The sequence below is a fragment of the Balaenoptera borealis genome (genome assembly GCF_965194805.1).
Source record: "Balaenoptera borealis genome assembly, chromosome: 4".
Classification (NCBI taxonomy): domain Eukaryota; kingdom Metazoa; phylum Chordata; class Mammalia; order Artiodactyla; family Balaenopteridae; genus Balaenoptera; species Balaenoptera borealis.
In genome coordinates, this window is record NC_138861.1 from 77765972 (window position 1) to 77778880 (window position 12909).

The following is a 12909-nucleotide window of genomic DNA, read 5'->3' on the forward strand; positions in this document are numbered from 1 at the left end:
GCTTTGTTTGCAGAGGTTAAAATTGACTCAGTAGAGCTTCTGAGCCCTTCACAGAAGAGGAGTGGGGATGGACGCTGTGGTCAGGTGGAGTCACTCGCTGAGGGGTGGTTCTGAGTTCCCGGGACTCAGGTGGGCTGTGCTTGCCACTCTTCCTGAGCCCAACAATTTGGCACCGACTCTGAGCCAGCACATTTTCAGTCCCTGGCTGAACAGTGCGGAGCTGCCACCTGGTCACCTTTTCTGCTAAGCCCAGCAAAGGCTGGGTGGCTGGGGATTTAGAAGCACATTTGAATAGGATTTTAATTACTCAGGAGCTTAGCAAAGCTCATGATTTTTTTTTTTTTTTTAAATTACTCAGGAACTTAGCAAAGCCTTGTATATTAATTTGTTCTATTAATTGATTTGTAATGAATTAAAAACAAGAGCAAGTAGGGTCTCTTGCACCCTTTTAAAACTAGTTTTGGGGGAACTCCATGCCCAAAATGGGGGGAGAAGAAAGGAGAATAAGATGTACCCTGTGCCCGCTGAGAGTATCAGAGTCTTAGTGATACATATGTTTCCTTGGAGACAAGCTGTGTTTTCACTTAGACCAGAATGAGATCCTTGTGTGTGGGAAGAAAATGGTTTTACTTTCTGGCAGCTTTCTGGGAAGAGAGAAAAGGGAAAAAAAAAAAAAAATTGCTTGATCACTCATTGCTTTTGACTATGTCAGTCTGAGACAGGGGGAGAGAGAAAAGTCCAAATGGAAGGGTTTAGTGCCATGTTTTGATGTCCCGGGTGGGGCGATCCACCTGAGCAGTGCTTCTCACTCTTAATTCTGGAAGCAGTTTGCACTGGGAATTGAGAAAGTTACAGTAACTTTATCCAGTTCTTTAATTAGATTTGCACCTTTCTTCCCTCTCCCTGAAACAAGTAGAGGAAAAGATTTGCATCTAAAGGGAGACAGTGTTTCTTTGTTTTCATCCCCCTTCAAGTACAAGACCTTTAGTAGAACTATCTAAATTATGTATGACTTCAGTTGGCTATAATCATTTTATTATCTCTCAGAGAAGGGCCATTTAGGTTTAAAAAAAGTTTTACTAATTAAAAAATATAATACCTGTGAATTATTTTTTAAAAACCAGGCACAGGAATGTATAAAAAGAAAATCATTCATAATTCTGCCACCCAGATGCCATTATTGGCGTTTAGATATCTTTTCATTTGTTCAGTCTTTTGTTCAGTTATATAGTCATTTATTTAGTAAATATTTATTGGGTACCTATTAAATACTGGGAATTATTTTATGTACTAGAGATATAGCAGTTAAACAGAAAAGCTAGTCCCTGCTCTTTTATTTACTAATATACACATTTAAAGCTATACATTTTCCTTTTAGCACTGTTTTAGCTGCATCTCTCAAATTTTGATATGTTTTCTTTGTCATTAGTTCAAATTATTTTCTAATTTCTCTTGTGACTTTTTTTCTTTGACCCATGTATTACTTAGAAGTATGTTGTTTAATTTTCAAATATTTGGTCTTTTCCTAGGTGTCTTAATGTTTTCCAATTTCATTCTGTTTTGGTTAGGGAATATATTCTGTATGATTTCAGTCTTTTACAATTTATCGTGACATGTTCTGTATCCTAACACACGGTCTATTTTGGTAAATGTACTTGAAAACAGGGTCTCTCAACCTTAGAACTATTAACCTTTCAGATCAGATCATTCTTTTTTGTGGGGTGCTGTGCTGTGCATGTTTAGCAACATCTCTGGCTTCTACCTACTAGATTCCAGTAACATCCCCCAAGATATGACAACAAAAATGTCTCTAGACATTGCCAAATATCCCCTGAAAGGCAAAGTTTCCCTTGTTAAGAACCACCGAGTTGAAAATAATTTATATTTTGTAGTTGTTGGGTATAGTATTCTATAGTTATCAGTAAGTCATGATGGTTGGTAGAGTTATTCAGATTTTCTATGTTTTTCTTGATTTTTTCCCCCATAGTTTTATATTATTTGCTGAGAAAGTAGCATTAAAATATCTAACTATAGTTGTGGGGTTTGTCTTATTTCTCCCTCTAATTCTGTCAGTTTTTGCTTCATGAATTTTTTTACTTTTTAAAAACAACTTTGTTGAGGTGCAATTTAAATACCATGAAATTCATCCATTCAGTGATTTTTTTTTTTTTTTTTAGGTGATTTGCTGACTGTGTAACTATGACCAAAATCCAGGTGTTTTTTTGGGGAGGGATTCTTACAGCCATTTATTGCTTTTTTTTTTTTTTAACATCTTTATTGGAGTATAATTGCTTTACAATGTTGTGTTAGTTTCTGCTGTATAACAATGAATCAGCTATATGTATACATAAATCCCCATATCCCCTCCCTCTTGCACCTCCCTCCCACCTTCCCTGTCCCACCTCTCTAGGTGGTCACAAAGAACCAAGCTGATCTCCCTGTGCTATGCAGCTGCTTCCCACTAGCTATCTATTTTACATTTGGTAGTGTATATATGTTAATGCTACTCTCTCACTTCGTCCCAGCTTACCCTTCCCTCTCCCTGTGTCCTCAAGTACATTCTCTATGTCTGTGTCTTTATTCCTGTCCTGCCCTTAGGTTCATCAGAACCAATTTTTTTTTTAGATTCCATGTATATGTGTTAGCATACAGTATTTGTTTCTCTTTCTGACTTCCTTCACTCTGTATGACAGACTCTAGATCCATCCACCTCACTACAAATAACTCAATTTCATTTCTTTTTATGGCTGAGTAATATTCCACTGTATATATGTGCCACATCTTCTTTATCCATTCATCTGTCGATGGACACTTCGGTTGCTTCCATGTCCTGGCTATTGTAAATAGAGCTGCAATGAACATTTTGGGACATGACTCTTTTTGAATTATGCTTTTCTCAGGGCATATGCCCAGTAGTGGGATTGCTGGGTCATATGCTAGTTCTATTTTTAGTTTTTTAAGGAACCTCCATACTGTTCTCCATAGTGGTTGTATCAATTTACATTCCCACCAACAGTGCAAGAGGGTTCCTTTTTCTCCACACCCTCTCCAGCACTTACTGTTTGTAGATTTTTGATGATGGCCATTCTGACTGGTGTGAGGTGATACCTCATTGTAGTTTTGATTTGCATTTCTCTAATGATTAGTGACGTTGAGCATCCTTTCATTTGTTTGTTGGCAATCTGTATATCTTCTTTGGAGAAATGTCTATTTAGGTCTTCTGCCCATTTTTCAATTGGGTTGTTTGTTTTTTTTGATATTGAGCTGCATGAGCTGCTTGTATATTTTGGAGATTAATCCTTGGTCAGTTGCTTCGTTTGCAAATATTTTCTCCCATTCTGAGGGTTGTCTTTTCGTCTTGTTTATGGTTTCCTTTTCTGTGCAAAAGCTTTTAAGTTTCATTAGGTCCCATTTGTTTATTTTTGTTTTTATTTCCATTTCTCTAGGAGGTGGATCAAAAAGGATCTTGCTGTGATTTATGTCAAAGAGTGTTCTTCTTATGTTTTCCTCTAAGCGTTTTATAGTGTCTGGCCTTACATTTAGGTCTTTAATCCATTTTGAGTTTATTTTTGTGTATGGTGTTAGGAAGTGTTCTAATTTCATTCTTTTACATGTAGCTGTCCAGTTTTCCCAGCACCACTTATTGAAGAGGCTGTCTTTTCTCCATTGTATATTCTTGCCTCCTTTATCAAAGATAAGGTGACCATATATGCGTGGGTTTATCTCTGGCCTTTCTAGGCTGCTCCATTGATTTGTATTTCTGTTTTTGTGCCCATAATCCAGTTTCAAAACATTTCCATCACACCAATAAGATCCTTTGTATTGGGCAGTTAATCTCTGTTGCAAGCCTTAGGCCACCGCTAAGCTACTTTCTGTCTTTAGATATTTGCCTTTTTTGGACATTTCATATAGATGGAATCAAACAAGATGTGGTCTTTTGTGTCTGATTTCTTTCACTTACATAACATTTTTGAGATTCATTTGTGTTGTAGCATGTGGTTCATTCCATTTTGTTGGTGAATACTGCTCCAGCTTCATATATTTTTGAGGCTCTGTTATGAGGTACTTCCATATTTTTGATTATGTTTTTCTAGTAAATTGACCCAAGTATTAGGAAATACCTTTTTTATTTCTCATAATTTTGTCGAAAATCTATTTTCTTATATTAAATAGCCCACTATATATGTATATTAACTCTTTACATCGTATATTTTTTTCCATCCATTTTTTTTCAGCTTATCTGTTTCTTTATATTTAAAGTATAGCTCTTGTGGACAGTATGTAGCTGGTCTTGCTTTTTAACAAAAATTCAGCTCAATTTCTGACTTTTACTTGAGAAGTTTATTACATTAGTGTTTAATATAATTATTGATATGGTTGGATTTGAGGCTCCCATTTTGTTATTTGTTTTCTATTTATTCCCCCAGAGCTTTTTGTTTCTCTATTCCTCCTTCTCTGCTTTTTAAATGTTTTTCCCTTTTTTTGGGTTATTTGTGTGTGTGTACATTACATTTAACAATTCCATTTTAATTTTCCTCTTAGTATATCTTTGTACATTGTTTTTTAGTGGTTGCTCTGGAGAGTACAGTATATTCTTCACTCTTCACAGTCCCCTTACGATTAATAATGTTCCATTTTGCATAAAACATAGTTAACTGATAACTGTGTAGGTGCATATTCCTTCCACCCCTGACCTACCTTGTCCTTTATGCTATAGTTGCTACATGTATTACATTTATGTATATTATAACCCCCACAGGACAATGTCATAATTCCCATTTTTGATGCTCTTCACTTTTTCTTGAGGATCTGGATTTCCATCTGGTAGCTTTTCCCTTTGGTTTAAAGAATTTCCTTTAACCTTTCTTGTAGTGCATGTCTGTTAATAATGAATTCTGTTCACTTTTATCTTCATTCTTGAAGGATATATTTATGGGATACAGGAATTCTGTTTTGATAGCTTTTTCTTTTAGCATACCAAAGACGTTCAGTGTCTTCTGGCCTCTGTAATTTTTTTTTTTTTTTTTTTTTTTTTTTTGGCTGTGTTGGGTCTTCGTTTCTGTGTGGGGGCTCTCTCCAGTTGTGGCGAGTGGGGGCCACTCTTCATCACGGTGCGCGGGCCTCTCACTGTCGCGGCCTCTCCCGTTGCGGAGCACAGGCTCCAGACGCGCAGGCTCAGTAGTTGTGGCACACGGGCTTAGTTGCTCCGCAGCATGTGGGATCTTCCCAGACCAGGGCTCGAACCCGTGTCCCCCGCACTGGCAGGCGGACTCTCAACCACTGCGCCACCAGGGAAGCTCTGGCCTCTGTAATTTTTGATGAGAGGCCAGCTTCCAACAGAATCATTCTCTTGTAATGTGTCATTTTTTTAAAAAAATGTTTACTTATTTATTTTTTAGCCATGCCATGCAGCTCGTGGGATCTCAGTTCCCCGACCAGGGATTGAATCCAGGCCACAGCAGTGAAAGCCTGGAATTCCAAACACTAGGACACCAGGAAGCTCGCCGTAATGTGTCATTTTTCTCTAGATGTTTTTAAGATTTGCTTTTTTACCTTTGGCTTTCAACAGTTTGACCTTGGCTGGCCTTCTTTGTATTTATCCTGCTTGGTGTTTGTTGAGTATCTTCAATTTATAAATGTATGTCTTTCACCAAATTTTGGGAATATTCAGCCATTATTTTTCAAATCGTTTTTCTGCCCTATTCTCTCTCCTCCCCGTCTGGGACTCCAATTATGTGTATGATATCTAACAGGTCTATTGAGTATCTGTTAATTTTTATTTCAATCTTTCTTTTTTCCCCTTTATTCTTCTCCTTGGATAATTTCCATTGTTCTGTCTTCAAGTCCATTGGCGTCTCCTCTGTCATCTCCAGTTCTCTGTGAAGTCCATCCAGTGTATTAATTTTTTAGTTCAGGAATTTCCATTTGATTCTTTGTTTGTTTGTTTCTATTTCTCTGCTGAGATGTCTTATTTTTTGGTTCACTGTGAATATATTTCACTTTATTGAAGATATTTATAAAAACTTCTTTAAAATCATTGTTTGTTACTTCCAACATCTGGGTCATCCCAGGATTGGTCTCAGTTGCCTCCTTTTATTTTAAGAATATCTTCCATTTTCCTGGTTCTTCACATGTTGTAAGTTTGGATCCTATCTAGGACATTGAGAATGTTCAGTTTGAGAGACTCTGGGTTCTGCTGTTTTTCTTCAATTAGTTTTGAGTTTCTTTAGTTTTAGCAGGTAGTTATCTTGGTTGGACTCATACTACAAACTGTTTCCTAGGCAGCAGTTTGACTCTTGGGTCATCCCTTTTGTCACCAGCCAAGTTGCTGTGAGTGTACTCTGTGCATGTGTGTGGCTCAGGGGTCAGCCGGAGATGTGGGTAGACAGAGTTGGGGATACCTTCTCAGATTCCTTCCCTTCTTCTCAGTGGACATGGTTTCCCAGATTGGTTTTTCTGGCTCCTAGACCAGAAAGACTGCATTTTCCCCCAGGGATCCTGCTAAAGGCTGTGAGACCATGAACTCATTATTTGCAGCTCTTTTCCTCCACGTGTGGACTCCCCATCTGCCTCCATTGCCTTCAGGTAGTTGCTGTTAGTTTATAGTTATTTGAGTTTATACTTTTCTGGAGGAGTGTTGGAAGGGCAGGATCTTAGTCATTACAGAAGCCAGTCTTTTGAACTTTCACTTTAGTAAGGGGGAAATAGACAATAAATGAATAAAAATAAAATATACATACAGACGTACCTTGGAGATATTGTGGGTTTGGTTCCAGATCACTGCAATAAAGTGACTATCACAATGAAGCGAGTCACACAAATTTTTTGGTTTCCCAATACATATAAAAGTTATTTTTACACTATATTGTAGTTTATTAAGTGTGCAATAGTATTATGTCTAAAAAATGTGCATACCTTAATTGAAAAATACTTAAGGCTAAAAAATGATAACCATCATTCAAACCTTCAGTGAGTCATAGTAGTAACATCAAAGATCACTGATTACAGATCACCATAAAGCACAATAATAATGAAGAAGGTTTTAAATATTGTGAAAATTACTGAAATGTGACACAGAAACACGAAGTGAGCAAATGCTCTTGCCAGTAGACTTGCTCGACACAGGGTTGCCGCAAAACTTCAAATCGTAAGAAACACACTATCTGCCAAGTTCAGTAAAAGGAGGAATGCCTGTCATGTTAAGTAGTTGTATTGGTTATTTGTTGCTTTGTTACAAACTTCCCTAAAACTCTGAGACTTAAATCCACTCTGATTTTTTTACTATAGTTCATGCAACCATGGGTTGGCGGGGGGTCGCCTGATCCAACTGGCCTTGGCTGAGCCCGTACGTCTGCATTTCAGCTGTCTCACGTATGTGTCTGAGGCCGGTGGGGATGGTGCTCCTGTCTGGGCTTGGCTGGGGCACCTTAGTGAGAACAGCTCTCCTCTGTGGGTCTCTCATCTTTTTCTGGGAAGCAGTGGGCTAGCCTGGGTTGCCCTTCTCATGGTGACGGTGGAATTGCAGGAGAGCAGTCTCATGTTTCATTTAATATGATACTCACAATGTAGTAAACCATTCCCAACTTTTTGACCATTTTAGACCATTTTAAATGTTTTTTCCATCCTTGATTTGTTGAGTGCTTACTTCTTAAAGCACTTTACATGTGTTATCTTATTTCATCCTTACAACAACCTTATGAAATAGATACTCTTACTGCTCCCACTTTACAGATGAGGAAACTGAGGTACAGAGAGGCTAAGTACCTTGCCTAGTGTCATCCACTTTATAAGTGGCAGAGACAGGATATGGAGTTGGGCAGTCTGCCAATACCCATTCTTGGGTGTGCTAATAAAAGTATAAAGGACTGTGTCCACATCTCTGACTATTGGAGTATTGGGTCATAGGATAGTTGTCTCACTTACAGGAGTATTATTTTTGTTTTGCTGCCAATTGACTGGGCACCTCAAAGTTCCTGCTGGGCTAGTTTGTCCCTCCCACTCCAAGACAGTGAAATGCCAGGCTAGCTGGTGAGCTGCTGGAAGGCAAGCACCACTCGGTGAGCTTTGATAAGTACAGACCCAGAATTGGTGTGGTGTCAGCTGTGCAGGCCAAGAAACAGCCAGGGCTGGTGATGGGTGTGGCTGAAAGCAGTCCAGTCTGCTGGGCCCGCGTGAGCCCAGGCTCCCGGCCAGCTCCAGGTCTGGGTGGTGCCACAGACAGCATGGGCGTGTTCTACAAAGGACAACACTTCCTGGGCCAGAGGACAGCTCTGTGTGTGTGTGTGTGTGTGTGTGAGAGAGAGAGAGGGAGAGAGAGACCCTCCAGCCCATAGCACATTCGGCCCCCGGGCCCCCCACACAGTTTGAATGACGAGGCACAGGAGGAGGGGAGTGATTTCAGGGCACTGGCAAGAATTGCAGACAGCTGAATGGAGGGTGGTCATCTGAGCAGTAGGTTTTTTAAGGCTCTTGTCCTTTTTCCATTTCCATTGTTATCATTCTGCCAGGCCGAGCTATATGGATACCTGTTTGATATTTCCTTCTTTGAAACAGTGGGGGAAATGAGTGGACAGGAAGAGAAATCTGGTTGAGTTTTAATTATGAAAAGCCTGAATCAAAGCTGGACACAGATAAGGTTAAATGGAGAATTTAGGATTTTCTCTTGTTTTGGATTGTTTTCAAGGTAACTGGTAGCTAGAGAGTATACAAAGCCATACCTGACTTTTACTGCAGTTATGGTTTTTGGTTACCTGTAGGTGTTCAAAGTTTTATCTACTTGTCTATTATGTATTTTGTGCCTAATAACTTTTTTTTCTTTTTTTTGCTCCAGGTTAGTAGCAAAGATGAAGATTTTCTTGACCTTTCTGTTGATGTGGAGCAGAATACATCTATTACCCACTGTCTAAGGTAACCTCATGAATTCTGACAGTGGTCTGAGCTTTTGATCAGGCTAGTAAGTACATGGGGGGAAGAATCTTGTGTTTCTTCAGGACATAATCTTCCTTTCTGTTAAATCAATATAATCCTATTATTTTCTATTTCTTCTTTCCTAAGAGAGATTAAAAATAAGTGTATGTGTTCTGGAGAAGAGTCCTGCTGAGGAGAGAGAGGATCAAGTGGAAGTCATTAGTCATTAAGTTTAAAAATAAGGTTTTAATCATCAATACAGATGTGTGCTTTGGGCTCTCATCAGCCTCTCTCCCTCTCACACACAGAGACACACACAGTCACAGAGTCACACAATTAAGTTAAAAAATGCTACAGATGCCTACCATTACTTTCTTTTTCTAAGCTAATCTATTCTATTATTTAAAACATTATGGGAATTCCCTGGCGATCCAGTGGTTAGGATTCGGAGCTTTCACTGCTGCGGCCGGGGTTCAGTGCCTCGTCGGGGAACTAAGAATCCCGCAAGCTGTGCAGCGTGGCCAAAAAAATATTTATGCACTTTTGAGCTGAGAACCAATGAGGGCATTACCTTTTCCTCCATCTTTCAGCATTGTATGGAGCTCATTTATGGAAAAAAACTTCCTCTTAATTAGGGTTGAGGAAAGGCAAGGAGTCCAGAGTATAAGAGCAACACATGCCCAGGATTACTGTAGCTATTGTGCGTTGACTTGTGTGTTGAAAATGTGCTCAAAGTTGACATAGAGACACAGTTCCCTTCTCCTGTCCTCACTGTCTTCTCCTCCTTTCATGAGCGCTTATAATTCGCCCAGCTCTGTTCTGGACACTGGAGGTCGGGGGTGAGTGGCAGGTATGCATCTCATGGCGCTTACAGTCTAGTGGGAATCCACGGACAGGGATCAGTGCTTTGAAGGACATTAAACACGTCTAGAGAGTGTCTGGTATTGGGGGTGCCAGTGTAGACCAGGTGGTCAGGTGGGCCTTCCCATTGCTTATGATACCTCAGCTCAGAGACGTTTTATAGTGTCACTACAAGACACTACTGATTTTTATTTTTTTGTTTATTTTTAAAAATTTATTTTATTCAAGTATAGTTGATTTACAGTGTTGTGTTAATTTCTGCTGTACAGCAAGGTGATTCAGTTATACATATATATACATTCTTTTCCATTATGGTTTATCACAGGATATTGAATATAGTTCCCTGTGCTATACAGTAAGACCTTGTGGTTTATCCAGTCTGTATACAATAGTTTGCATCTGCTCATCCCAAACCCCCAGTCCATCCCTCCCCACCTCCCCTCCCTCTTGGCAACCACAGGTCTGTTCTCTATGTCATTTGTGTCACATTTTAGATTCCACATATAAGTGATACCACATGGTATTTGTCTTTCTCTTTCAAGCCACTGTTGATCTTTATCAGTGGGAATTGTGTAACAGAATTGTTCTGTCAGGAGTTCAGGTTACTTAGAACTCTTTAAACTAGATTAAAGAGACTTGCTGTGGCCGTTTGGCTGTTAGAAAGTCGTTTTTCAGGGCAAAGGCACCAACTCCAACCTGGAAGAGCATCTTGGTCCATCTGAGCGTCATGTATTGTGTGAGCTGGGGGCTGATTACTCTCCAATTCCCAGGATTCTGAGCCTACCCTCACCCCCTAGAGTTACTGCAACACCTCCTGTTGGTCTGACGTTTCATCCCTTGCCTCCAAATGCCTTGGGTCCAGGTGTCTAGGATACATTTGTTACCTCTTTGCAAAGCATTTTGTGGGCCTGGATGGCCTTTTTTTCTTCTGAATGGTTCAGTTTATGGCATGGGCTCCTAATATTCCTGTGAAAAACAGCCAGTTTTGATTTCCTCAGGGTTTTGTGTTCACAGGGAGTCGAAAAAGTTAAGGTTGTGCCAGCGCTGGTCGTAGGTGAGGGGGTGGGAGGAAAGGTATTACTTGCCCATTTCTGCTTCTTTGAGAAGGGGAGTTAGTTTGGGAGGCTATTCCCCTCCCCTCTAAGAAATTTCTGGGCTGTTCAAAAGGGCAGATGGCAGTGACTATAGCTTTGAGACCAACCAGGTAAAGGGCTAACTTTAGTTAGTTATAATTCCAAACTTTGGGAAACCTTGTTAGAAACAAATGTAACCCAGAATTATGTTCCCCCCCCCCCGCTTTTTTTTTTCCTTGGAGAAACGTATATATTGGCAATGCATACCTGATGAAGGCAGGCTAGAGGCATGTGGAGGCGTTAAAGCAGGGTGGGTGGGTACAGAATAGCCTCAGAATACCTTTTAAACAACATCAGATTCTCATCTGACTGTCCAGGCTGATATTCCTGAAGTGCCTGCCCCACCCCATCTTACATCATCCTTAAAATAGACCTTGACTGACTTACCTAGACCTGCCCTCATATATGCCTAAGGTCTCACCTCCCCAGCATAAAGAGAGGCCTGCCAGGTGTTGCCATTCACCGCTGAGAGTTCTGTGATGGGGGTGGCAACTTTCCAGCCTTTCCCAAAAGAACAAAGTGCAGGAGAAAGTTCCAGGGAATAAATGATGCCAGCTGATCCATTAGCTTTCTCTATTTGAGACCAAAGAGAAAGAATGATTATGATCTTTTTTGGCCCCTTTCATGGTTTAATTTGCTTTGCATTCTTGAGGGTTTGTTTTTCAAACTAGAATTATGAGTTTTCTTCTTTAACACCATGCCTGCATACCTCTTCTGATGTGATATTTTATCATTTGTTTTGATTTTGAAAAAAGTTAAAAATCAGGCTAACATTGTAGGATTTAAATGTAAGATCTCTGCCACCTCCTTCCTGAAGGGCTTTAGATGATCAATTACAGTGTGTTTTCAGTGAACTTTTGTCCCAGAGAAATGATGGTATAAATGGTGGTGAATTCAGGCTACAGGTCTAGAGAAGGCACTAAAGCCATATTGTAGCTGAGCTATGACTCTAATATTTCACATCTTAGCACTGTGTCTTAGGCAGAGTGAGCCATCTGTATCATAGGAGGATACTGAGAAAGTTTTTTTTTCTTTTAAAAAGTTCAGAGATGGCCTCAGGCGAAACCTTAAAATACGCGAAGTTTATCTTAATTATACCCCCCCATGTCCTTTTTGGTACTTTTTGTCTTTCGCTTCAGGGCCTTAGTCCCTCCCTGTGGTTCCTGCACAGAAATGTACCTTTCTCCTCAAAGTGCTCCATGTTCTGAAACCACTCTCCTCTTCCTGTGTCCTCCTGTCATTAAAAATTCCCATTCTCCCAGGGCCAGGGAGGTCAGCCTTTTAGTTCTCCCAAAGCTCTATTTTTAAAATTACTCTCTTTTTAAAGAAATGTCTTTTCTATTCACTTTGGAAACTTCCTCTGTGTGCTAAGTTCACACGCATCCCCATCACACATCCATCGCCATGTGCTTGTCTATTAGTTTCTCTGTTTCCCTCGCTTATGTCTTGGTTTTGGTTATTATTTATATATATGGTGTTTGCTAATATCTGACATGTCTTTCTTTTGGATTTCTTTTTTTGACCTTCTTTAATACTCTAGTCAGTTCTCAAACTTTGGTGCATATCAGAATCACCTGGGGAAGTTAGTAAAAATTGAGGCCCAGGCCATATTCGACTTTTGTGAGCCTGGGCATCTATTTTTAATTAATTTTTCTGGGTGGTTTTGATACCACCAAAGTTTGAGAACCCCTGCTCTAGATCTGTGCTACTCAAACAGGAGTCTGTGGCCTAGTGCCGTTGACATCACCTGGGATCTCGTTAGTACGGCAGCATCTCAGGTCTCCTCCAAGAGTGAGTGCATGACTCAGAGCCTGCGTCTTGACAGGATTTCCCGGTGACTCCAGTGCATGTTAATATTTGCTAAGCATTGGGGATAATGGCTCTCAGCCCAGGCAATGTACTGGAACCACCTAGGGAGCTTTAAGAACAATAGTGCCTGGGTTCTACCTGGAGAGATTCTGTTGTAATTAGGCTTGGGGGAGGGGGAGGGGGAGGGGGGATTGAGATT

The 12909-nt window shown here is 40.1% G+C and overlaps 1 protein-coding gene and 1 long non-coding RNA gene across 9 annotated transcripts in view; one reads left to right on the forward strand and one right to left on the reverse strand.

Moving 5' to 3' along the window:
* The window catches only part of USP46 (ubiquitin specific peptidase 46), a 63605-nt gene that overhangs the window by 37245 nt on the left and 13451 nt on the right, over window positions 1–12909 (forward strand). For all 8 annotated transcript variants that reach the window (XM_082390718.1, XM_082390722.1, XM_082390720.1 and 5 more), the window contains one exon: window positions 8831–8907. In XM_082390718.1, the coding sequence (XP_082246844.1) occupies window positions 8831–8907 (77 nt within the window). The remainder of the gene's footprint in view (window positions 1–8830; window positions 8908–12909) is intronic.
* LOC309628116 lies at window positions 2904–7281 on the reverse strand. The gene is made up of 2 exons (XR_014244177.1): window positions 5305–7281; window positions 2904–5002 (listed from the first exon to the last, which is right to left on the reverse strand). It is a non-coding gene; the product is annotated as an uncharacterized lncRNA (long non-coding RNA).